At 44.6% G+C, this 25265-nt stretch overlaps 5 protein-coding genes across 5 annotated transcripts; 2 read left to right on the top strand and 3 right to left on the bottom strand.

The window, feature by feature from the left end:
- Positions 1-5672: 5672 nt before the first annotated feature.
- On the bottom strand, positions 5673-6044 carry LOC124669841 (cysteine proteinase inhibitor 8-like). Its single transcript, XM_047206382.1, has one exon. It carries the CDS (start codon positions 6042-6044, stop codon positions 5673-5675), a length of 372 nt encoding a protein of 123 aa, XP_047062338.1.
- A 2953-nt stretch (positions 6045-8997) lies between these two features.
- Positions 8998-9369, bottom strand: LOC124669842 (cysteine proteinase inhibitor 8-like). Its single transcript, XM_047206383.1, has one exon. It carries the CDS (start codon positions 9367-9369, stop codon positions 8998-9000), a length of 372 nt encoding a protein of 123 aa, XP_047062339.1.
- Positions 9370-12408: 3039 nt separating this feature from the next.
- LOC124669557 (cysteine proteinase inhibitor 8-like) lies at positions 12409-12780 on the bottom strand. Its single transcript, XM_047206152.1, has one exon. The coding sequence runs from the start codon at positions 12778-12780 to the stop codon at positions 12409-12411; it is 372 nt and encodes a 123-aa protein (XP_047062108.1).
- An 884-nt stretch (positions 12781-13664) lies between these two features.
- On the top strand, positions 13665-17527 carry LOC124675154 (reticulon-like protein B11). The gene is made up of 6 exons (XM_047211224.1): positions 13665-13745; positions 13849-14029; positions 15080-15221; positions 15376-15445; positions 15571-15747; positions 17130-17527. Exons 1-5 carry the CDS (start codon positions 13697-13699, stop codon positions 15723-15725), a joined length of 597 nt encoding a protein of 198 aa, XP_047067180.1. The 5' UTR covers positions 13665-13696; the 3' UTR covers positions 15726-15747; positions 17130-17527.
- A 1470-nt stretch (positions 17528-18997) lies between these two features.
- Positions 18998-20506, top strand: LOC124670897 (uncharacterized protein At4g06744-like). Its single transcript, XM_047207363.1, has one exon. The coding sequence runs from the start codon at positions 18998-19000 to the stop codon at positions 20504-20506; it is 1509 nt and encodes a 502-aa protein (XP_047063319.1).
- The last annotated feature ends 4759 nt before the right edge of the window (positions 20507-25265 follow it).

The following is a 25265-nucleotide window of genomic DNA, read 5'->3' as shown; positions in this document are numbered from 1 at the left end:
AGACTACGAGTCGTTCTTCTGGAGTTTATTTGCAGATTTACCTCATTGTAAAGTAGGAGGCTGTGATGATCTTATGTAACAGAGTAAATGTTGTAATTCTATAGACATGCCTTGGACCCGCATATGTTTCTGTTGTACCACTCTGAGCGATATAATACGAGTGGAACTGTGTTTCATTGGTGTTATATCAGACTTGCATACTACACCATGCAGTGGTATGCCGGGTCACCACACCATCCACCTTCTATCGATGTTGTCCCATATGACTCACCGCAGCCCGTGGCGGGTGTAGCAATGGCGTAGATCATCGCGGCAACAACGACGAGGAAGGTGCATGTCCTCATGATTGATGAAGATTTGGAGCTTGAGATGGCGATGTGGTTTATGTGGACTTTGGCGAGTTGGTGGTGTGAGCTTGATCCAAAACAACCGAAACAAGGGCACTTAAATACATGTAACTATGATAGGAAAAATTAATTGGATGCATTTCCAAATAGTAGGCATTTACAAGGAAATTGATTGCAACTTTTTATTGGGTGGACCCATCAGTAAAAAAAGTAGCTATTGGATGTATGTCTAAATATGCATTCAAAAGAAGAGATTAATGAGACTAATTACAAATTTCTATGGATGCAACTATATGTCGTACTTTTTTTGCCATATTAGTTGGATGCATATTCAAATAGTAGGCATTTATGTGAAAATTGGTTGCATCTTTTTGTAGGGTGGACTGGTTAGTAAACAAACAATTAGATGTATCCAAATATGCATTTGAAAGAATAAATTAATTACATTCTTTTCTTACACCTATGCTCAACAATAAACTATATACGATATCCAAGTATATGAAAAAATGGTAGATATTTAAAAGGTTAATTATAAATTTATATTGGGTGCACATTAATTTAAGGATTTGTAGAAGATTTATTTAGATGTATATTAAAAACCATTTAAGAGAAGATTAATCACAAATTTAAAGTTGTGTGCAATAATTACTACATGTCCTGGAATGGTGTTGGCGGTCCGCTGGACCTACCGGAGCTGGATGTCGGGGTGGCGGCGTTGACAAAGTTGTCAGGAGGGAGTTGTATTTTGTGCCAGGATCCGAGTTGTATCATATGCCGTCGGTGCTCTCAGATAATCTCCAGCAAACACCGCTATGATGGCTCGGCAAAACCTGTAGACAGTCTTGGAGCATGTCAACTCCGCCATGCGTAGGTAGTCATCGGCTGCATCTCGAGGAGCTTCATATGCAAAACATCGCAATACGGCAGTGCACTTCTGAATTGAGAAGAAGCCCCACAAACTTTGGGCTCGCTGGTGGAGATGCTCTTATCTACTTTGCAAATGTTCAATGTGGAGAATTTATCAACCCGAAAATATAATACTTGATCGGTTTAAGATGAATGATATGATGACAAAAGAGGATATGTTTATGAGATGTATCAGCCGCACTAGCGACTAGCGAGGGATGAATAAGGTAAGACATGACGAACTCTCAAGCATACAAACATGTGATGCAAAAAAACCCAAAAACACATTGTTACTCTGTATGATTTTAAACGCATTCACTTAGTACAAAAGAAAAGATATTTAAACAAAAGTAGAATCTATAAACATACAAGTTTTTATTTGGCGCAGCCATATATTACGTGCACTACAAGTACTCCAAAAATGGATGTAGGAGATTTGTCTTGATACACACATTCTATACGTGTTTTAGATATATTAAAATTTAGATAAATCATCAACATCTAATTCAGTACAGAGCAAGAGGGAGTATATATACTTGTGAGTTGCATCAGTTAATTTGGGTCGGATGAGGTAGAAAATGGCCGACTTCATATAATTCCATCTGTATTACAGAATATTTAAATGTTTTCCCTTTTCTACAACAAATTTCGTTCATCTTAGTTTTCTTTGTTTTCATCAGAATGGGTGATCTCTCGCATGTGCTTTTGGATCACTAATATTGCACTTCCTCCATTTTTTTAAAAAGCTTTACAATATTATCTAAATACCGTTTCTAGATAAAATTGAAAAGATTTTTTAGAAACGGGGGTGTAGTGTTTAGCCAATACACAGGTCCACGTCTCACAGCGAGGCGCCTGTGGTGACTTCGTCAATTTCAAGATCTAATCCGCCGGCTCGGTCTTCCGGAGGTGCTCATAGGGGTAGGGTGTGCGTGTGTGCGTTCATAGAGGTGAGTGAGTGTATGCGCGTGTATATGAGCGTCTGCGTTTGTACTGTGTTTCTCAAAAAAAAGTCCACGTCTCACGCTGAGTTGATATAGGGTCGGTCCGAAACTCGGAATGGCGAACCAGTGCGGTGTGCACGCTTCACGCTGTTCTTTTCGATTCCGTCGGCCCCGCACGGCCAAACAAATTAATCCTCTGGTCGCTCTCTGCGGCAAGAATCGGAATGGAAGTGGTGGTTCGCCTAGGAGCATGTACGGCGTGATGGTGCCAGTTTCTTGAGAGAAAACGGCATGAAACGAGCTCCTGGTCAGGAGAAACGTCAATTTATTCGGTGGCGACAGCGAGTCCGGCCGTGGTGCATGATGTCACGCTGCATAATCGCACCCACTACAACCGTATATTTAGCACATAATGGACGGTTATTTCGTTAGTTTGCTGAAGAAATTCAAATGCCCCATACATCAGTACGTTCGTCGGAATATTTTAATCCGACCATTGCAACTATCCTCTGATGTGTTACTGTTTAACGTTATCTTAAAGTGTGTTTACTCTTCAAAGACAGGGCACCGCACAAAGCAGATAACTTGATGTGCTTTATACGTGCAAACATATCTAACCTCTTTGTCCATTCCCACGGATCAAGGAATTGCAGGGATAGGAAATGGAGCTATATACACTTTTGGTACCATAATTTGTATTGGATGTGCAATTTAGTACTACATCTTGCAAAACGTGAACCAGCAGTACCACAACTTGTATCGAGGGAGCAAATAGGTACCAAATTATTCCAAAGCCAACACGTGGCATTGTAAATTTTGCACAAACAACCCTGTATTTTTCCTGTAGCACAAGTCGCCTTGTTGAGGCCTTATAGGAGGGTCCCACCTGTCAGTGTAGGGAGAAATATTAAAACTGATCGGGAAAGGAGGGAATTCGAACTCAGCACCTTGGGCTACCGCCCGTACGTGCTTGCCAAAGCACCAATAATGCTTTTGGGAAATTTCGAGTTAAGTTTTGTACATTATCACTACGCCCAACCACATGCGCCCCACGCAACTTAGTTAGGCACACGCCTCCAACTAGGCGACGCAAAGAGAACATCCAAATTATCCGCGCATATCCATTTACGTCGGCTGAAATAATCGAAACTGATCGCGCGTCCGTTTGCATCGGGGGCTGCTCCAGTGGCACGAAGAAAAAAAAATTGGTTCCATTGTTTAAACATAATTTACATAGTGATGAAAAGAAAATATTAAATATAGAAACTAAAAACCCTAGCCTACTCCTCATCGTCGTCGTCGAGCACGACAAAGTCCAGTACCTGCCACAACCAGTTGCAAACCGGCAGAACGTACGCCGGTGCCGCAGGTGGTGGAGGTGGAGGAGCCGATGGGTGGAACGACGGAGGTGGAGGCGACGGTGGGTGCGGGGCCGAGTTATGCAGCGCCTGTTGTAGGGCATGTTCCTCCGTGAGGCCAGACGACATGATGTCGGTGGCATACCGTGGCAGCGGCGGCTGCATCGGTCGGTCCACCTGCGAGACGAGGACGCCGAGTCTCTCGATCTCCTCATCGGTCATGGTCGGCGAGAAGTCGAACTTCCGGCCCTCCGCCATGGCCGCCTACCAGTCGTGGAAGACGCATGCGATGAAGTCCTCGATGTCGTCACTCGCCTCCTCATTCTGGTAGGCCAGCGCGTTGTTGTTGTCGTCCTCCTCCTCCTCATCCTCGTCGTCCTGTGGAGGCGGCGGCGGGTGCCATGTTCGACGACGAGGCGGCGGTGGGTGCACGAACAGGAAGTCTCAATCACCGAGGAAGCCCGCCTTCCTCCTCGGTATGATGCCAGGTATGAGCTGATGGCGAAGGCAGGATCATCGCGGAGGTCCTTATGCTGCCGAACTTCCCGGGAAGGCGGGAAGTTCGGCGGCAGGATCATCGCGGAGGTCCTTATGCTGCGAAACTTCCCATGAAGGCGGGAAGTTCGGCAACATAAGGACCTGCCTTCGCCATCAGCTCATACCTGGCGCCGTACCGAGGAGGAAGGCGGGCTTCCTCGGTGATTGAGACTTCCTGTTCGTGCACCCACCGCCGCCTCGTCATCGAACATGGCACCCGCCGCCGCCTCCACATGACGACGAGGATGAGGAGGAGGAGCACGACGACAACAACGCGCTGGCCTACCAGAATGAGGAGGCGGGGGACGACATCGACGACTTCATCGCATGCGTCTTCCACGACTGCAGGCGACCATGGCGGAGGGCCGGAAGTTCGACTTCCCGCCGACCATGACCGATGTGGAGATCGAGAGGCTCGACGTCCTCGTCTCGCAGGTGGATCGACCGATGCAGCCGCTGCTGCCACGGTATGCCACCGACATCATGTCGTCTGGCCTCACGGAGGAACATGCCCTACAACAGGCGCTGCATAACTCGGCCCCGCACCCGCCGTCGCCTCCACCTCCGTCGTTCCACCCATCGGCTCCTCCACCTCCACCACCCGCGGCACCGGGCGTACGTTCCGCCGGTTTGCAACTGGTCGTGGCAGGTACCGGACTTTGTCGTGCTCGACGACGACGATGAGGAGTAGGCTAGGGTTTTTAGTTTCTATATTTAATATTTTCTTTTCATCACTATGTAAATTATGTTTAAACAATGGAACCAAATTTTTTTTGCTTCGTGCCGTTGGAGCAGCCCGATGCAAACGGACGAGCGATCAGTTTCGATTATTTCAACCGACGCAAACGGATATGCGCGGATAATTTGGATGTTCTCTTTGCGTCGCCTAGTTGGAGGCGTGTGCCTAACTAAGTTGCGTGGGGTGCATGTGGTTGAGCGTAATGATAATGTACAAAACTTAACCGTCTTACGAAATTTCCCAAAAGAATTATTGGTTCTTTGGCAAGCACGTACGTGCGGTAGCCCAAGGTGCTGAGTTCGAATTCCCTCCTTTCCCGATCAGTTTTAATATTTCTCCCTACACTGATAGGTAGGACCCTCCTATAAGGCCTCAACAAGGCGACTTGTGCTACAGAAAAAATACAGGGTTGTTTGTGCAAAATTTACAATGCCACGTGTCGGCTTTGGAATGATTTGGTACCTATTTGCTCCCTCCGGCCTCCATACAAGTTGTGGTACTGCTGGTTCACGTTTTGCAAGATGTGGTACTAAATTGCACATCCAATACAAATTATGGTACCAAAAGTGTATATAGCTCTAGGAAATGCCAGCCAACTAATTTGAAAACAGTATAGCCATCAGAAACAAACAGGTAAAGAACAACATTAGTGAACCATGGATAGTTGTACATCCGCATCAAAATTTATAGATAACCATAGCCTGCAAGCACTCTATTGACGATTTATATAATACCCTCAAAGATGTATGGAGATAATTTTACACTTATTAGATATACTAGAACAGCTAACATGATCTCAAAACACATGTGTTATTACTAGCAAAAAACACCGCCACTCTCTCTAGTTGGCCTTGCTGAAGGATACGAGCTTGCGTGTCTTGGTCCGCTCCTGCTCGTACACCTCGGCCTTGTACGTCCCAAGTTTCCCACTGGCATCTGACGCGTCGATGATAAGCTCATAGTTCATGCCGGACACAACCTGCTCCTTTCCGCTCACCACCTTGTTGAACTTGAGCAGACAGTTCGCGTGCTTGAGGAACTCCAAAACTGCCCACCTGCCGAGATCCTGAATATGTTGGTCGTTGATTTTTGGGATAGGTTCCCATCCACCTTCTATCGATGTTGTTCCATATGACTCACCGCATCCCGTGGCAGGTGTAGCGATGGCGTAGATCATAGCGGCAACAACGACGAGGAAGGTGCATGTCCTCATGATTGATGAAGATTTGGAGCTTGAGATGATGAGGTGGTTTGTGCGGACTTTGGTGGGTTGGTGGTGTGAGCTTGATCCAAAACAAGCAAACAAGGGCACTTAAATACATGTAACTATGCTAGGCAAAAATTAATTGGATGCATATCCAAATAGTAGGCATTTACAAGGAAATTGATTGCAACTTTTTATTGGGTGGACCCATTAGTAAAAAAAAGTAGTAATTGGATGTATGTCTAAATATGCATTTGAAATAATATATTAATTGCAAAAAAGTATTTGTTACATTCCTGCTCACAAATAAATTGGAACCAATATTGAAGTATACTAAAAAACAAGTTACTTATAATGAGGCTAATTACAAATTTATATGGATGCAACTACGAGTACTTTTGTTTCCATATTAGTTGGATGCATATACAAATAGTAGGCATTCATATGAAAATTGATTGCATATTTTTATTGCATGCACAGGTTAGTAAAAATAATAATTAGATGTATCCAAATATGCATTTGAAAGAATAGGTTAATTACAGCCTTTTCTTACAACTATGCTGAACAATAATCTATACCCGATATCCAAGTATATTAAAAATAGTAGATATTTACAAGGTTAATTATAAATTTATATTTAGGGATTGGTTTAAGAATTATTTAGATGCATATTAAAACCATTTAGGAGAAGATTAATCACAAATTCAGAGTCGTGTGCAATAATTACCACATGTCCTAGAATGTGTGTTGGCGGCCAGCTGGACATGGCGGAGATGTCGGGGCAGCAGCCCTGACAACTTTGTCAGTGTTGTCGACTCCTCGTAGGGTTGCATTCTTCAAATATGTTTGAGTGTCCCATGTCTTCTCCTCCATAAAAGCCACAACGTTTTCTCTCTGGCGGTGGTGAAACATTGTCTGGTGTTGACGGAGCGGTCTTTCAAGTTTGCGCTTGGTTGTTTAGTGGGCTTGATCCCGTGGCGAATGTAGTCGTGGCCCCATGGTGTTGACATTTTTGTCTGGTTTTTGTTTATTTTTCCGCTAACAAATTGAACATATTTTCTTAATTATTGGATAGAAAAGGCTTTTGCCTTTGTTAAAAGTAGTCAACAGTACATATTGGGCCTTTTAATGACCCCATGTGGCACACGAAGGCCTTTTCCGTGTGTTATATACACAATCCTTAACATGCGAAAATTAAAAAAAAACATATGCAAGCTCCCACCAGCGCAAGGATTCCAGAACATCGCTGCCGGTTCTTCTCTACTAAACCGTTTGCTTTACATCACACACGTTGTTTTTTGAAGAAAAAAAATGGTATTCAATGTAGAGGGCAATTACAGACAGTTTCGAAAGTAAAGCTGCGTGTTTTGCACTAAAAATATTCATACAATGGTCAAGAAAGAAGTTTTCATTGTTTTTCGCATCGGTGCCTTTTACAATACTAACGAACCACGTTAGAGTATAAGAATTTTTTTACCATTTTATTAAGGCAAAAATACTGTACTTTCTGTGATACATTGCACGTGCCTTTTTTCAAAAGGAAAAGGGTGTGTGATGTAAGGGGCAATTGCAACCGTTTTTAGGGGAAAAAGTATGCGGTGTAGGAGGTAATCAGAGACCGTTATAAGGATAAAATAGTGTGTGATGAACTAATTTAGTTTTCATAAAAAATGAGTTGTTTTTGTGCAATGGTGCCATGTACCATACTAACCAATAATCTCAGAATGGAAGAATGTTTTGCCATTTTCTTAATGTTAAAATAAAGTACTTTCAATGATGCATTACACACATTGTTTTTCAAAAGGAAAAAAGGATACATGATGTACGATGCAATCGCACATGCTTTTTCTAAAATAAAAAATGTGTGTGATGCGGAAGGCAATCCCACACAGTTTTAGAATAAAAATAATGTGTGATTTATCAAAATATAATTTCCTTTGTATTGGGTATATTTTTGCACAAAGATGCATGTGGGATCGTAAGATCTAATAAACGCTTCTTCCGTCACCATAAAATAAAAACTTCTCCCATCTCATATTCAATTTCTTAACAAATAAGATTTGGATCAAATGATTTTTTAAATCATGGTTCAAACAAGTTTGCAAAACTAAAATAAAATCTTGAGCCCTTATTATGTATGTGTAAGAACTTACTTATCCAAGACTATTAGTTTTCAGATTTTATGAAGGGTGAATCTATTTAAATTGTTCCTAAAAGTACTAAGCCAAATGGATAAATTGGGCTGGCCCAATGGCCTGGCCCAATCCGGTCTGGTTAGGTGCAGTGGTTCGCCTGGGACTGGGAGCATGCATGTACGACGTGATCGTGCCAGTTTCTTCACAGGAAACGGCATGAAACGAGCTCCTGGTCAGGAGAAACGTCAATTTTTTCAGCGGCGACAGCAAGTTTGCTGTGCATGATCCAGGAATGATGTCACGCTGTATAATCTCACCTACAACTTTATTATCACATAGCCGACAGTTATTTCGTTTGTTTGCTGAAGAAATCCAAAAAAAAAATTGTACTCACGTGGGAATATTTTAACCTGATCAATGCAACAATCCTCCAGTGTGATGTGGTTTAATCTTAAAGTGTGTCTACGGTTCAAAGACAGGGCGCAAAGCAGATGACTTGATCATAACTGCAAACATGAAACATATCTAACCTCTTGGTACTTTGCCACGAATCAAGGAATTACAGGGATATAGGAAATGCCAGCTACCTAATTTGAAAACAGTATAGCCATCAGAAACAAATAGGCAAAGAACAACATTAGTGAACCATGGATAGTTGTACATCCGCATCAAAAATTTAGAATACCATAACCTGCAAGCACTCTATTGACGATTTATAGAATACCATTAAAGATGTATGCAGATAATTTTACACTTATTAGATATACCAGAACAACTAACATGATCTCAAAACACATGTATTACTAGCAAAAACACCGCCGCTCGCTCTAGTTGGCCTTGCTGAAGGATATGAGCTTGCGTGTCTTGGTACGCTCCTGCTCGTACACCTCGGCCTTGTACGTGCCAAGTTTTCCACTGGCGTCCGACGCGTCGATGATAAGCTCATAGTTCATGCCGGACACGACCTGCTCCTTGCCGCTCACCACCTTGTTGAACTTGAGCACGCAGTTCGCGTGCTTGAGGAACTCCAAAACTGCCCAGCTACCGAGATCTTGAATATGTTGGTCGTTGATGTTCGGGATAGGTTCCCATCCACCTTCTATCGATGTCGTCCCATATGACTCACCGCAGCCCGTGGCGGGTGTAGAGATGGCGTAGATCATCGCGGCAACAAGGACAAGGAAGGTGCATGTCCTCATGATTGATGAAGATTTGGAGCTTGAGATGATGAGGTGGTTTGTGCGGACTTTGGTGGGTTGGTGGTGTGAGCTTGATCCAAAACAAGCAAACAAGGGCACTTAAATACATGTAACTATGCTAGGCAAAAATTAATTGGATGCATATCCAAATAGTAGGCATTTACAAGGAAATTGATTGCAACTTTTTATTGGGTGGACCCATTAGTAAAAAAAAGTAGTAATTGGATGTATGTCTAAATATGCATTTGAAAGAAGATATTAATTGCAAAAAAGTATTTGTTACATTCCTGCTCATAAATAAATTGGAACCAATATTGAAGTATACTAAAAAACAAGTTACTTATAATGAGGCTAATTACAAATTTATATGGATGCAACTACGAGTACTTTTGTTTCCATATTAGTTGGATGCATATACAAATAGTAGGCATTCATATGAAAATTGATTGCATCTTTTTATTGCATGCACAGGTTAGTAAAAATAATAATTAGATGTATCCAAATATGCATTTGAAAGAATAGGTTAATTACAGCCTTTTCTTACAACTATTCTGAACAATAATCTATACCCGATATCCAAGTATATTAAAAATAGTACTCCCTCCGGTTCAAAATAATTGCCTAAAATGGATGTATCTAGACACTAAAACATGTCTAGATGCATCAATTTTTGGACAATTATTTTGAACCAGAGGGAGTAGATATTTACAAGGTTAATTATAAATTTATATTTAGGGATTGGTTTAAGAATTATTTAGATGCATATTAAAACCATTTAGGAGAAGATTAATCACAAATTCTGAGTCGTGTGCAATAATTACCACATGTCCTAGAATGTGGTGTTGGCGGCCAGCTGGACATGGCGGAGATGTTGGGGCAGCAGCCCTGACAACTTTGTCAGTGTTGTCGACTCCTCGTAGGGTTGCATTCTTCAAATATGTTTGAGTGTCCCGTGTCTTCTCCTCCCATAAAAGCCACAACGTTTTCTCTCTGGCGGTGGTGAAACGTTGTCTTGTGTTGATGGAGCGGTCTTTCGAGTTTGCGCTTGGTTGTTTAGTGGGCTTGATCCTGTGGCGAATGTAGTCATGGCCCCATGGTGTTGACATTTTTGTCTGGTTTTTGTTTATTTTTCCGCTAACAAATTGAACATATTTTCTTAATTATTGGATAGAAAAGGCTTTTGCCTTTGTTAAAAATAGTCAACAGTACATATTGGGCCTTTTAATGACCCCATGTGGCACACGAAGGCCTTTTCCGTGTGTTATATACACAATCCTTAACATGCGAAAATTAAAAAAAAACATATGCAAGCTCCCACCAGCGCAAGGATTCCAGAACATCGCTGCCGGTTCTTCTCTACTAAACCGTTTGCTTTACATCACACACGTTGTTTTTTTAAGAAAAAAAATGGCATTCAATGTAGAGGGCAATTACAGACAGTTTCGAAAGTAAAGCTGCGTGTTTTGCACTAAAAATATTCATACAATGGTGAAGAAAGAAGTTTTCATTGTTTTTCGCATCGGTGCCTTTTACCATACTAACAAACCGCGTTAAAGTATAAGAATTTTTTTACCATTTTATTAAGGCAAAAATACTGTACTTTCTGTGATGCATTGCACGTGCCTTTTTTCAAAAGGAAAAGGGTGTGTGATGTAAGGGGCAATTGCAGACGTTTTTTAGGGGAAAAAGTATGCGATGTAGGAGGTAATCAGAGACCGTTATAAGGATAAAATAGTGTGTGATGAACTAATTTAGTTTTCATAAAAAATGAGTTGTTTTTGTGCAATGGTGCCATGTACCATACTAACCAATAATCTCAAAGTGGAAGAATGTTTTGCCATTTTCTTAATGTTAAAATAAAGTACTTTCAATGATGCATTACACACATTGTTTTTCAAAAGGAAAAAAAGGATACGTGATGTACGATGCAATCGCACATGCTTTTTTTAAAATAAAAAATGTGTGTGATGCGGAAGGCAATCCCACACAGTTTTGGAATAAAAATAATGTGTGATTTATCAAAATATAATTTCCTTCGTATTGGGTATATTTTTGCACAAAGATGCATGTGGGATCGTAAGATCTAATAAACGCTTCTTCCTTCACCATAAAATAAAAATTTCTCCCATCTCATATTCAATTTCTTAACAAATAAGATTTGGATCAAATGATTTTTTAAATCATGGTTCAAACAAGTTTATAAAACTAAAATAAAATCTTGAGCCCTTATTATGTATGTGTAAGAACTTACTTATCCAAGACTATTAGTTTTCAGATTTTATGAAGGGTGAATCTATTTAAATTGTTCCTAAAAGTACTAAGCCAAACGGATAAATTGTATCCGGTCTGGTTAGGTGCAGTGGTTCGCCTGGGACTGGGAGCATGCATGTGCGACGTGATCGTGCCAGTTTCTTCACAGGAAACGGCATGAAACGAGCTCCTGGTCAGGAGAAACGTCAATTTTTTCAGCGGCGACAGCAAGTTTGCTGTGCATGATCCAGGAATGGTCACGCTGTATAATCTCACCTACAACTTTATTATCACATAGCGGACAGTTATTTCGTTTGTTTGCTGAAGAAATCCAAAAAAAAAAAATTTGTACTCACGTGGGAATATTTTAACCTGATCAATGCAACAATCCTCCAGTGTGATGTGGTTTAATCTTAGTGTGTGTTTACGGTTCAAAGACAGGGCGCAAAGCAGATGACTTGATCATAACTGCAAACATGAAACATATCTCACCTCTTGGTACTTTGCCACGGATCAAGGAATTACAGGGATATAGGAAATGCTAGCTACCTAATTTGAAAACAGTATAGCCATCAGAAACAAATAGGCAAAGAACACTATTAGTGAACCATGGAAAGTTGTACATCCGCATCAAAATTTTAGAATACCATAACCTGCAAGCACTCTATTGACGATTTATAGAATACCATTAAAGATGTATGCAGATAATTTTACACTTATTAGATATACCAGAACAGCTAACATGATCTCAAAACACATGTATTACTAGCAAAAACACGGCCGCTCGCTCTAGTTGGCCTTGCTGAAGGATACGAGCTTGCGTGTCTTGGTCCGCTCCTGCTCATACACCTCGGCCTTGTACGTGCCAAGTTTTCCACTGGCATCCGACGCGTCGATGATAAGCTCATAGTTCATGCCGGACACGACCTGCTCCTTGCCGCTCACCACCTTGTTGAACTTGAGCACACAGTTCGCGTGCTTGAGGAACTCCAAAACTGCCCAGCTGCCAAGATCCTGAATATGTTGGTCGTTGATGTTCGGGATAAGTTCCCATCCACCTTCAATCGATGTCGTCCCATATGACTCACCGCAGCCAGTGGCGGGTGTAGCGATGGCGTAGATCATCGCGGCAGCAACGACAAGGAAGGTGCATGCCCTCATGATTGATGAAGATTTGGAGCTTGAGATGATGAGGTGGTTTGTGCGGACTTTGGTGAGTTGGTGGTGTGAGCTTGATCCAAAACAACCGAAACAAGGGAACCTAAATACATGTAACTATGATGGGCAAAATTAATTGGATGCATATCCAAATAGTAGGCATTTACAAGGAAATTGATTGCAACTTTTTATTGGGTGGACCCATTAGTAAAAAAGGTAGTAATTGGATGTATGTCTAAATATTCATTTTAAAGAAGAGATTAATGAGACTAATTACAAATTTCTATGGATGCAACTACGAGTACTTTCGTTGCCATATTAGTTGGATGCATATTCAAATAGTAGGCATTTATGTGAAAATTGGTTGCATCTTTTTATTGGGTGGACTGGTTAGTAAAAAAACAATTAGATGTATCCAAATATGCATTTGAAAGAATAGATTAATTATTGCCTTTTCTTACACCTATGCTTAACAATAAACTATATACGATATCCAAGTATATTGAAAATAATAGATATTTACAAGGTTAATTATTAATTTATATTGGGTGCACTCTAATTTAGGGATTTGTAGAAGAATTATTTAGATTGCTAAGCTATTAATTTATATGTAGTTTATATTGCTAAGCTAAGTTACTCCAAGCAGAGATCAATGATAAATTATGGATTTGGAACTCAAATAACCATGTTCAACTGATCTTGTATGTAAAATATAAGTAAAAAGCGTGCTCCTGGCCCACATGTCACTGACCGACCATTCGCGCCGTTCTGAATCCCGATCCAAAGGCAGACCGAGATCTCATCTCGCCTCGTGCGCACCACCATACTCCTCCGGCCGACCCCATTCCAGAGCTCAACCTTCGCCGCACCCTCGTCGTCTCCGCCGCGCCCCAAACCCTACCACCGCCGACCGATCCCAATGGCCACCCACCACCGGCCCCTCCACGCGCTCCTCGGCGGCGGCGCAGGTACCTCGCTCAACTCCCCGTCCTCCTCTCCCAATGCCCTCTAACCCCCGCTCAGTTCCGCCGATCTACGACTCACCCATCTCCCCCGCTCCTCCTCCTCCAGTCGCCGACGTGCTCCTGTGGCGGCGGCGGAACGTCTCCGCGGCGGCCGTCGCGGGCGCCACGGTCGTCTGGTTCCTCTTCGAGCGCGCCGGGTACAGCCTCCCCTCGGTCCTCTCCAACGCCGTCCTCCTCCTCGTCGTCATCCTCTTCTTCTGGGCCAAGTCCGCCTCCCTGCTCAACAGGTTGGTGCTGCCTTACCGTTTTCTGCTCTGCCAGCTCGCTCCTATCTGCTCGCAGCGCCTTGCTTGAGATCTGATCTAGAACTGAATTGTGCTCTCTGTTGCTGTACTCGTATGCTGTGTGATCACCGATGCGTAATTTTTACAGATTACGGCCGAAATTGGCCTACTTACTCTCTAGCAGACGTTGTACCACTTTGTCTAGACCATCTTACTGCTGATTATTTTTGGTGGATTGTTCAAACTAAAGCTGTCGACTAGGTTTGCTAGAACTGAAATGTGCCCTGCTTTGCTATTATCATGTGCTCTGTGGTCGGGGGCGCATATTGTCTATAGATCCTGAGCAAATTTGGAGTAGTTTTGTACTAATTTTGTACAAGCAGATGCTGTATCACCTCGTATAGGGTATACTGCTGCTGATCTGTCATTTGTGTGGTGGATTCTGGTTTGTTCAAATAGAAGTCCCCCGGTAGGTTTGCTACAGTGGAGCTTTGGGAACTTTGGCCTGAGCACTTTGGAATTTGGTTGTTGTTTGAACTTGATCTGTAAAAGATGTTAGAGTCTTAGAGAGTGTCAGAGGTTTGACCTGTCTGTCCATTCAGTATGCAAAGGATCGTCTAATTTGCCCTTGTCTACCACATTAGTTATCATGCCCTACATGTTCCCTTCTCTACAAAGTAAAAACTAATGAGGTTGCTTTGCTTTACAGCTAAGTTGTGATAGCAGTTTGATATTACTTTTGCTAGCACATGCTGTTTTTCTCCGTAGCTTGTAGTTATGCTTTATGGGCACCTCTTATGGAAATGTCCTCTCTGTGTTTCTGTAGTAATTTGTGTTAAGTACTCCATCTTTGTCTTTTGACCTGGATTGTGGTCCATAACCAGCTTCCTGAGCTTGTTGAATTTGGCAACACAATGTTTTACTGTTAAATTGGTTAGGCCTAGTTATAAACTTATAATCTCTATACTAATCCATCTTACTTAAGTATTCTGCAGGATTGTTTTTTTTTTACTTCATTTATGCAATATCGCGTTAACAGATTGTTGTTTGCAGGCCTCTCCCACCAATTCCTAATCTAGAGGTATCGGATGTGGTTGTTCAGAAAGCTGCAGATCGGGCTCTTGTATGGATAAACAGGTTGTTGGCTGTTGGCCATGATATTGCCATCAAGAGAGATAGGACAGTTTTTATACAGGTGTCTCTCTTATACACACATACTTCTTTCTGTCTGTGCACGTTCTTACTTCCACACCCACACACACACACATTTCTCTCTATACTTGTACCTAATGTATGATATTGCTGTACCTAATGTATGATCTTGTCTCATGTTCTGCTCGGCGCAAAAGGTTATACTAGCTCTATGGGTGGTTTCATGTATTGGAATGCTCTTCAACTTCTTTACGCTCATTTACATTGGTGAGTTATAGTGAATTTGCTTCCCTGTGATGGCCCCATGGATTTCTTGTATTTGGATCTGCTATTCTTTCATGATAGTTCTTGCATATATATACTAAGCCTATGTTGTTTTGGCTTTTTTCTAGGAGCAATACTTTCTCTGTTGGTTCCCCCGTTCTATGAGAGGTACCAGGATCTTGTTGATGAAAAGGTTGGTTTAGCACACAAGGTTCTGTCAAGGCACTTCGATACCATCATTAGCAAGACCGGACAACCAGACAAACAAAAGAAGGCTGAGTAAGAAATATGCAAGGTCCATTTTGGTGAGTTCTTACATCAACTTGATTTTTTTCACATGTGCTAGCTATATACTTCCTCTGCTGTTTCAAAGTGGACTAGATATGGACCAAAATGAGTGAACCTACACGGTAACACACTAAAGCACGTCTACATACAAGCATTTAGAAAAAAAGCTGAAAGGTCTTACATTAGTGAACGGAGGAAGCTATAAATTCAGTGATCCAATCTAATTGCTTCTAAGTTATTCATCTTAAGTATATTTGTGGATGTAGTTAACACTATGTGTGACTGGCATTTGTACAATGTCTCTTGGGATCATAAGTTTGTGCAATGGTTCAAAAAAACCAATAAGGTGCTCTAAAAGGGAATTCAGTTGCCATTGCTTTATAGTTTCTGGTCCAATCTATGGACAGCAGGCATGAGAAGTGAAGCGATGAAGGGTTATAAAAAATGTAGGGCCTAGAGAGTAGAGACTAACATGTAATTGATGGAAGTATTTGAACTTGTTTGGGGCATAATGCTGTCTACTCTTCTTGAGCGGGCTTCTGTGACATGATTAAGTTGAAGGAAGAGGTGCAATTAGTCAGTTCTAAAATTGAATAAAACTGTCTATTGTTGGTTCTGAATATATGAAGAATCATGTTGGTATATCTTTAAGTTATTAACATCGATCAGTCATGTGGCCCCAAAAATTATTAGGTAGCTGTATGACCGTAACTTGTGCTGCTGACTTAGTTTTTTTATCCATTATGATACTCTTACCAGTGTAGTTTCTCTGGGTAGTCAGTTAGTCACATATCGTCAGAGAAAATTTTAACGAATTGCCACCACCAGTTACTTTGCGCAAAATGCAAGTCTGGCTAGTCCATCGAACCATTGTTGTCTGAAACTAGATTCCTCAGTCCTTCGAAACCGTGTTGGTTCTTTCAAGTTTCTGCTCCATTTTAATCATCTGGTAAACATTGCTCATTTCTGTTTATGAACCCATATATCACAATTTTAGGTGTTTTATTATTATTGAGTTTTCTTCTCGTCTTTCCAGAAAGATTTGTCTGCTGGATAAAGTAATAGGAAGCCTTATGCAATTTATTTGTGGTTTACAGAATTGCATTGTTTTATGCAAGATATCTGAATCCAATTTGTGTGCTATTCAAATAAAACGATGAAAGATGTAGTTAACAGCATTGCGTGCCCATACTTCAATCCTAGTGACAGCATGTGAACCATTCTGAATACATTCAATTGCGCTCGCTGATGCAAGTGCATGTTTCTGAAGTTACTCTCGAAATGGCAAGTTTTCATTCATTCATCTGTAATTTATTTATGTTCTGAAATATCATCATCGTTCTCCTGACAATTGCTATGGTTCTTAATCATGCTTTTTTCTTTTTCTTTTGATTATCAGGAAGATCTTCAGTTGTCTAGTGCAGTTGGCCTCATCCTCAGAGTCACCATACGTGGGAACCATCACTGAAAGTACTTATGGATATCCAGGACGTAATGCTTGACTGCTGATACGTGTGTTTAGATGATGCTCTCAATCTGAGAAATGTAATGATTTGTATATTTTTTTCCATATGAACATGTAACATGTTGAGGTTTACCGTCGGCGCACCTTTTCTCTCAACATCACTCTCTAAACCTCTATGCGAGGTACTGTTGCTAACATATGCAAATGTGGTCTCAGCGTGCGTCTTTGATTCTAATTGTTTGTAACGTAGATTGTACCCAATGAATTGGGGGATGTTGACCTTGGCAGCTCATTGGGTATCAAACTGCTATTCGGTATGTTCGTCATGTTAAGTCACCTTTAGGTTGTCTGTATCAGGATTCTGAAACCAATATGGGTAGTTGTCATACGTAGCTGGGGTATTCTATATTGTATATTTTTATAATACATTTGCAATGCGTGCTCCCCGTGGTTGAACTTCACAGCACTTTTTGAACAACCAATCATGGCTCACTAGATTATTCCAAAGATATATCCAGCTCAAAGGTCGTTAACTGATGACATATTTATCTATCGTTCATACATGCTTTACTATGGAAAGCTTTCCAGTTGTTGAACAAAAAGGTTCCTCAATTTGTGGTCTTTGTTTGTCTTTACACATTGTTCAGTTATATTTTTTGTAGGACGCTGGGTGTTTGTGACGGTTTGGTAGTAGTATGATGGAGGCAAAGCAGCAACTAACAATTGTCGTCGAGTGCCAGATACTTACTACCTACGAGTATCAGTGTCAATAGCTCAGCATTAGGGGACGTCAATTGGCAGTCCAAACTTCCAACTATGACATATATCCTGGGTGGGGACTGCCGTAGCATAAAAACCTTGATGCCACTTGTGTGGGTTGCCAAATGTAGGGTCCTTGGCAATAAGAAATGAGTGCCTCCTAATCCACTATATGGGAGCAGTATGCATATCGTCAGGAGCTTTCTTGTTTAGCTAAAGTTTTGCAATGTATAGTACTGTATTTCTTTGTGGGTGAGGCATCTTTATTTTGTTTTGTTTAGAGTACTATGTCCCACACGCCGATATCTGAGAAGCATCGGTATTCCACATTGTGATTTGTGAAAGAGTACCTTTGTTAGTGGCTCCAATCATGCTAACAAGAACAAAGCAATGAGAACAAGTGCACACACAGCATTATCATGTAGCTGCCCTTCTGCGGTGCCAACCTTTCTGCAGATGACATTGCTTTCCTCACTGACCATGGAACCCGTCAGGTCAAAAATATTTGACCACATTGTAGCTAGCAATTGCACCCAAATTGTAGTACTCCCTCCGAAAAGGACGTCACGGATTTGTTGTATCTAGTAGACATGATTTAGTACATTCAAATTCAGATAAATCTATGACATCCTTGTCAGGATGGAGGGAGTAGAATTTAACATGGGTTCTGCCCGGTGATCGGGAGAGATTCCGTTAGGATGGAGATGGGCCCGATCATGCCATAAGCTTCGTTGATGCACTCTGCTCTGCACTCCACGCTTCTGCTCGTAGTTCTTCTCCTACCGCCGACGAAGACCAGGTAACCGCCAACCCCACTACCGTGTGTGCCACTTGAACTTCTATCGTTTCCGACCTCTTTCCGTTTCGCCTTCGTTAAGCTATATTCACTCGTGCCCACCTCCACTTGTACGTGTATACGTACTCGTGTGTCGTTGCTGCTTGCGTATCGCTCCATGGCGCCAGCCGCAGCCCGGCCTCTCCCTTCTTATACCCGCCGGCAGCCGCCATTATCGAGGGACGGGAGAAGCAGAGCCGTGTCGACAATGGCGGTTCGAGGGCCAAACCATGCACTCGTTCTTGCATTGGTCGTTATGCTTTCCACGGCGCACGACGCGGTGAGTGCCACCGAGAGCTCCAGGTACACTCGATCCGCTGAGGGGACGAGCGGCGGCAATGCGCCATCGACGGCGGTGTCGTTGGTAGGGTGCGGGTGCGCGCCGTCGCGGTCGTCGACGGGGTCGCTGAAAGGCTGCCCATGCTCGCCGCCGCCTCCGCCGGCGTGCCCGCCTCCTCCACCACCACCTCCTCCCCCTCCTCCGCCTGCGTGCCCACCACCTCCCCCACCGCCTCCACCAGCGTGCCCACCGCCGCCTCCGCCGGCGTGCCCGCCGCCAGCGCCGTCGCCGGAGCCGTGGGACGACTTCGAGAACGAGAAGCTGAAGGCCCTCTACCCGGTGATCCACGCGTTCAAGCGTACCATCACGTCCGACCCGCTGGGCGTGACGGCGACGTGGGTGGGCAAGGACATCTGCTCCAGCCACAGGAACGGCACCGCCTACAAGGGCTTCTACTGCGACTTCCCGCCCGACGCCAACACCACGCTCACCGTCGCCTCCATCGACTTCAACGGCTTCCACCTGCGCGCGCCCACGCTGGCGGGCTTCATCGACGCCTTCCCGGACCTGGCCCTCTTCCACGCCAACTCCAACAACTTCTCCGGCGACCTCCCGGACCTCACCCACCTCCGCTACTTCTACGAGCTCGACCTCTCCAACAACGCCTTCTCCGGCTCCTTCCCGGCCGCCGTGCCGCCCCTCGGCGGCCTCCTCTTCCTCGACCTCCGCTTCAACGGCTTCGCCGGCGAGGTCCCGCCCCCGGTCTTCGGCATCTCCGTCGAGGCGCTCTTCCTCAACAACAACGGCTTCTCCGGCCGCATCCCGGACACCTTCGGCAGCACCACGGCGCAGTACCTCGTGGTGGCCAACAACCGGTTCACCGGCCCGATCCCGAAATCCATCTTCAACGTCTCCGGCACGCTCTCCGAGGTGCTCTTCCTCAACAACGACCTCTCCGGGTGCCTGCCGTACGAGATCGGGCTGGTGGAGGGGCTCACGGTGTTCGACGCCGGGGGCAACCGGATCAGGGGCCCCATCCCGCTCTCCTTCGGTTGCCTCGCCGACGTCGACGCGCTAAACCTCGCCTCGAACCAGCTCTACGGCCACGTCCCCGACGTGCTCTGCTTGCTCTACAAGACCGGCAAGCTCACCAACCTCTCGCTGTCGGACAACTACTTCCACTCCGTCGGCTATCACTGTTTGGAGCTGGTGAGGGCTCGGGTGCTCGACGTGCGCCGGAACTGCATCCCCGGGTTCCCCGGGCAGCGGCCGCCATTCGAGTGTGCCCTGTTTTACGCCGACCCGAGAAACCACTGCCCCTTCATCCCGCACATCCCGTGCGACCTGCCGGGGTTCAAGCCGCCGGCCATTGCGGCGTTGCCGGCGGGGAAGGGCGTGGTGCATGGCTATGGAGAAGGGAGTGGCGGTGGGAACTGACGTGGCATGGTTAGGTGAAGTGCACATGACAAGAACAAAAGAGAAGGATCTTTGATTATTTTTTAAAGTGTTTTTATGTCGTTCTGATCAGATGTTTGTGTTGCCTGACGAATAAGTTCAGCGTTGTAATTAAAGAAGATGGTGTTGTCACCCGAGAGTCTGCGAATCAAATAACTGCCTCATTCGCAAAAAAAAAAAAAAACTGCCTACCAATTAGCCAAGCCAGCTGGCACAGTCCAGCCGTGTTTATTATTATTATTATTATTTTTTGCTTCTGCCTGCTAGGTTTATTTTCTGCCCTTTTGCTAACTGTCGGTTAGCCAAGAAACAAGCTAGCGTTCAATCCTTCGATGGTTTAGCCTTCCATGGCTTGCTAGCGGGCTGTAGTTGGTTTAGGCTTTTATATTTCAGGCGTATGAGCAGCCTGCTGGACTGAAGGCGGACCAGATCACCAGAGTACGCGTTGTAGCATCTTCCATTGTTTTTTTTGTATTTTTTATTTGATGTTTATTTTATGAATTTTATTGTGGTGCTCGGTTAGTTTTTGTGTACTCCAATCGCATGTGGCTAATTATTACTATTTGAATGAGAAGAATCACGTTGATTGCTGTTTTTGTGCATCACGTGATGTTTCCCGATGAATCATGGCACGCAGTTTTGAATCGACTCGTTTTTGGAAGCGGTTGGTGCTGGGATTATTTTCATATGCAATTGCGGACATATGTGCAATTCGAAATTGCCCCTATAATATTTTTCTTCATATTTCTTTTATATGTAATTGCACATATGTATGCAATTGCGCATGTACATATGTATGCATACATAATTGCACATATGTATGCAATATGTACATGCAATTGCGAATATATGTGTTATTGCACATCTATATGTAATTGCATACATAAACATATTTTTTTTTTGAGAAACACAGTACAAACGTAGATGCTCATATACACGCGCATACACTCAACCCTATGAATGCACACACACACATCCTACCACTATGAGCACCACCGAAAGATTGAGCCGGCGGATTGGATCTTGAAATTGACAAAGTCACCACGACCGCCTTGCTGTCGACGGGAACGTCGCCTCCCACTGAATAAATATTTCGCCTTTATGAGACGCACAGATATCAAACCCAGGGTTTGAACTCTGGTGGCTAGGGATACAACCATCCTCCTAAGAGCATCGCCAGCCACGTCCCCCAAACGGCGCCGAAACGAGCGTTTGGGGACGTGTTTCGTTCGTGTCGCGTTTGGGGACGTCGCTCCCCAACCTCGCACCCCAAACAAAATTTCAGATATTTAAAACTTAAGTGAATTCATTCAAACTTGCTATATATATATTAGATAGATTCGAACGAAATTCGATGAAATTTAAACTAAACCCTAACCTAGTAGTACTTGGGGCGGCTAGAGGTGCCGTAGTACTGGTGGAAGTTATACATGTCATCGGTGACGACCTCCTGCTTGCTGCGCTCGTCGGGCTCGTCCTTCACCGTGCCGCTTGGTCCAGCCTCGCCGTCGTTGGCGAGATCGACGAGCGGTTCCCCGATGTCGCGGATGAACATGTCGATCACCGCGTCGAGGTCGCCCATCCAGGCGTCCTTGTCGTTCAGCGACGCCGTGAACGCCGCGTGCAGCCCTGGGCAGTCCTCGGGGTCGTCGCTGCTCGCGATGAGACGCTGCTGCCGCTCATACTCCGCCAGTAGCGCCGCCTTCCCGGCTGCCTCGTCGTCCTGCTCCTTCTTCACCTCCGGCTTCGGGATGAGGAGTGCACCGCCGGCGCGCCTTTGCTGCTGACGTTGTCGCCGTGCCTCGGATTGACGGGCGGCGTCGCGAACTCCGGCTCCTCCTTCACCTCGCGCTTGGGGATGGTGTAGGACGCTGCGCGATGCGACGAGGAAGGCGACGATCGCGCCGGCCCTAACGAGGAAGAGTTGGAGGAGGACGAGTACGTCCTCCTCGGCTACCAGCGCGCTGCGGGAGATGGTGGCGGCGATGACGGCGTGTCCAACCTCGGCGCGCCGTTCTGGATGCCGTCGATGACGTGCTCCAGGGTGCGCCCCGGAACGCCCCAGAAGAGGAGGCGTCCATCCTTGTTCCAGTTGTTCTGCCTGCAGCCGATGAGGCCGGCGGTGCTGTTCATCTCGACATCGTGCTGCGCCTCGAAGTAGGCGACCCACCAGGCGTAGTTGCCGGTGGCCGCCGAGGTTGGATCGGCCCGCTCGTCGACGGTGAGGCGAGACCGCTGGGCCCTGATCGCGCCCCTCCAGCGCTCTGTGCCCGGCGACGGTGGCAGCGGGATGCTTACGCCTTGGACGGCTATCCTCCACTCGTCGCTGCTTGGCAGGCGCATGTCCGGCAAGACGGGATATCCCGCGCGGTACAGTGCCCACGCCTTCGCCACGGTGAGGCCGCCGCGGCGATCTGATGGGACGACGACGACATTGGCGAGGAAGGAGCAGATTTGGGAGCGGTGAGAGGTTGGAGCGGCGAGAGATTGGGATGGGGAAGAAAGCAGGGGCGCCCTTAATGTACATCGGCGGCAGGCGAAACGGTAGCGGGGTGTTGGACGCAATAAACGTCGGCGCAGATGGCCACGTGGCCATGCACAACGAGATGCGTCCCTGCGTCACCTGGGAAAGCTAGGACACCACTAACGTCGCTTGACCAAAGGTAGGCGACGGGGTTTTAGCCTTCCGAGCCGCTGATGCGTCGGGCCCACGTCTTCTAGCCTCGCATTTTGTTGTGGCCGGCGTGCCCGGAGCGTCCCCTGTTTAGCGGGGACGGGCTTGGGATGCCGGACACCGTATTAGGACACGCCGGACGCTTTGGGGGACACGGCGCTGGAGATGATCTAACCACCCAACATAAGGTTGGTTCTCTACATGAACGTAATTTTGAATTATATATATAATATGTTTCCCCATATTAATTTGTAATTGCGCCTCATAGTTGTTTTCCTTTTAAGCTTTTTGTTAGGCTTCCTAATTAGTGATGGAAAACAACCCAGAAGACAAAAACACTTAAGGGTTCCAATCGATCGCGGCTGACTTAGATCTACCGATTCTCGATTGCTCGACAACTAGGCGCTTCCTATTTGCTTACACTCTAACAAATGCTTGTGGAACAAGAGAGGTGTACATAGGGGAGTGGCGGAGACCCACCAATTTCTGATTGGATATGCGGAGAGCCGAGTTAAGATTTTTTTTAAAAAAATCATAAAGATGTTAATGGAAATAGAGATTGTTTTTGCTAGCAGCATCGTCTTAGGTATGCGTACAAAGAGTAGAAAGTTATTTTTTTTCTTCCAAACGATCCCCGTGGACCGAATTTCATTACCAAGAGTAACATGCCAACGATGGCCAGTTCAAAAAGGAAAAACAACGGGAAAGACTAAGCTATTACATTGCCGCTTACTGCTAGTGAGACAAACATAGAAGTTCAGGGATATAAACGGCCAAAGTTCCAAAAACACATATTTGACAAGATCATCCCAGCGATAAACGGAGAAAAGCCCTCAGGCATTGGCATCCTCTTGATCTCCCACTTCCATATCATCCGCACCAGCAGCAGAAACATGTGCATCCCTGATCTGGAGGAGGCGTTGTTGTTACCTAGTCCCATCTTGTGTATCACCACCAGACACACCAGCAAGTCTCCACAGCCCATAAGCACCCGCCCGAATATCGTCAGCATCCCTCTCTGCCCAATATTTTATAAAGACAGTAGAATAGCTTATTAACTCAACAGGATTTTTGATCAGTTTGTGCTCAAAGCAGGATCGAATTCCGAGCTTCCAAATTGCCCAACATATAGCAGCCAACCCCGTAATCTGCATGTTTCTGCTAGCAGGAATAAACTGGGAAAACCACCAGAAGAATTGTGTAAAGGAGCTTGGTCTCGAATGGGCCCCAATCATTTTACCAACAGCACTGGCAAGTGGCACTCCCCTGCCAATTTCTTCTCAGCAGATTATCTTTTGTAGCAATAGTATTGTGCCAAATCATACACAACCAAATCTTTATTTTCAAGAGTATTTTGCTCTTCCATAGATGTTTGAAAGATCTATCCAATCCATTACCACGTAAGTGAGTGTATACCGATTTAACAGAAAATTTACCCCCTTTTGTCCATTTCCAAAAGTGTTTATTCTTTGCATCATTAAGAACAGTTTGTGCCATAATTTGAGTTAGCCCATGGATTTGCAAGGCAATATCAGGTGTCATCCACCTTCTAAAGGAGAAGTTCCAGTTCATGGCAGCTGCATCAGCCACAGTCACAGATTGTTCAGCCATTTTCGCATCCGCGAGCCAACATAAATGGACGCGCGTGGATATATTGGAAATGCGGCCAGCTGGAGATGGCCTGAATGTGCAAAATCCAGTGAATCCGCACATCCATTATGGGACAGATCCACCGTCCTCGTAGTATCTAAATATAGCAATGAAGTCCTTCGGCAGTAAGCCCATGCTGGTACTCACTGTACTATGATCTGCAGTAGAGTACTCACTTCACTGTAGGGAATAATTGGGTCCCGCAACTCAGATCCCTAGTATTTCAATTTTTTCATTTGGTCGCGATTGCTGAATTTGTACACACAATGACTTGATCGTGGAATCGGTCTTTGACTGTGTGGAACCTGCACTGTTCAGCTAAAGGAATAAGCAATGAATATGCAACGTGCTGTAGTTAATACTCGAGAAGACATATATGCTCGAATATTAACTTGTAGATATGGTCTCTGGAATCTC

Source organism: Lolium rigidum, chromosome 7 (assembly GCF_022539505.1).
Source record: "Lolium rigidum isolate FL_2022 chromosome 7, APGP_CSIRO_Lrig_0.1, whole genome shotgun sequence".
In the NCBI taxonomy this organism is placed as follows: Eukaryota; Viridiplantae; Streptophyta; class Magnoliopsida; order Poales; family Poaceae; genus Lolium; species Lolium rigidum.
Note: the sequence above shows the minus strand (reverse complement) of the source record. Positions and strands in the feature narration are given on the sequence as shown.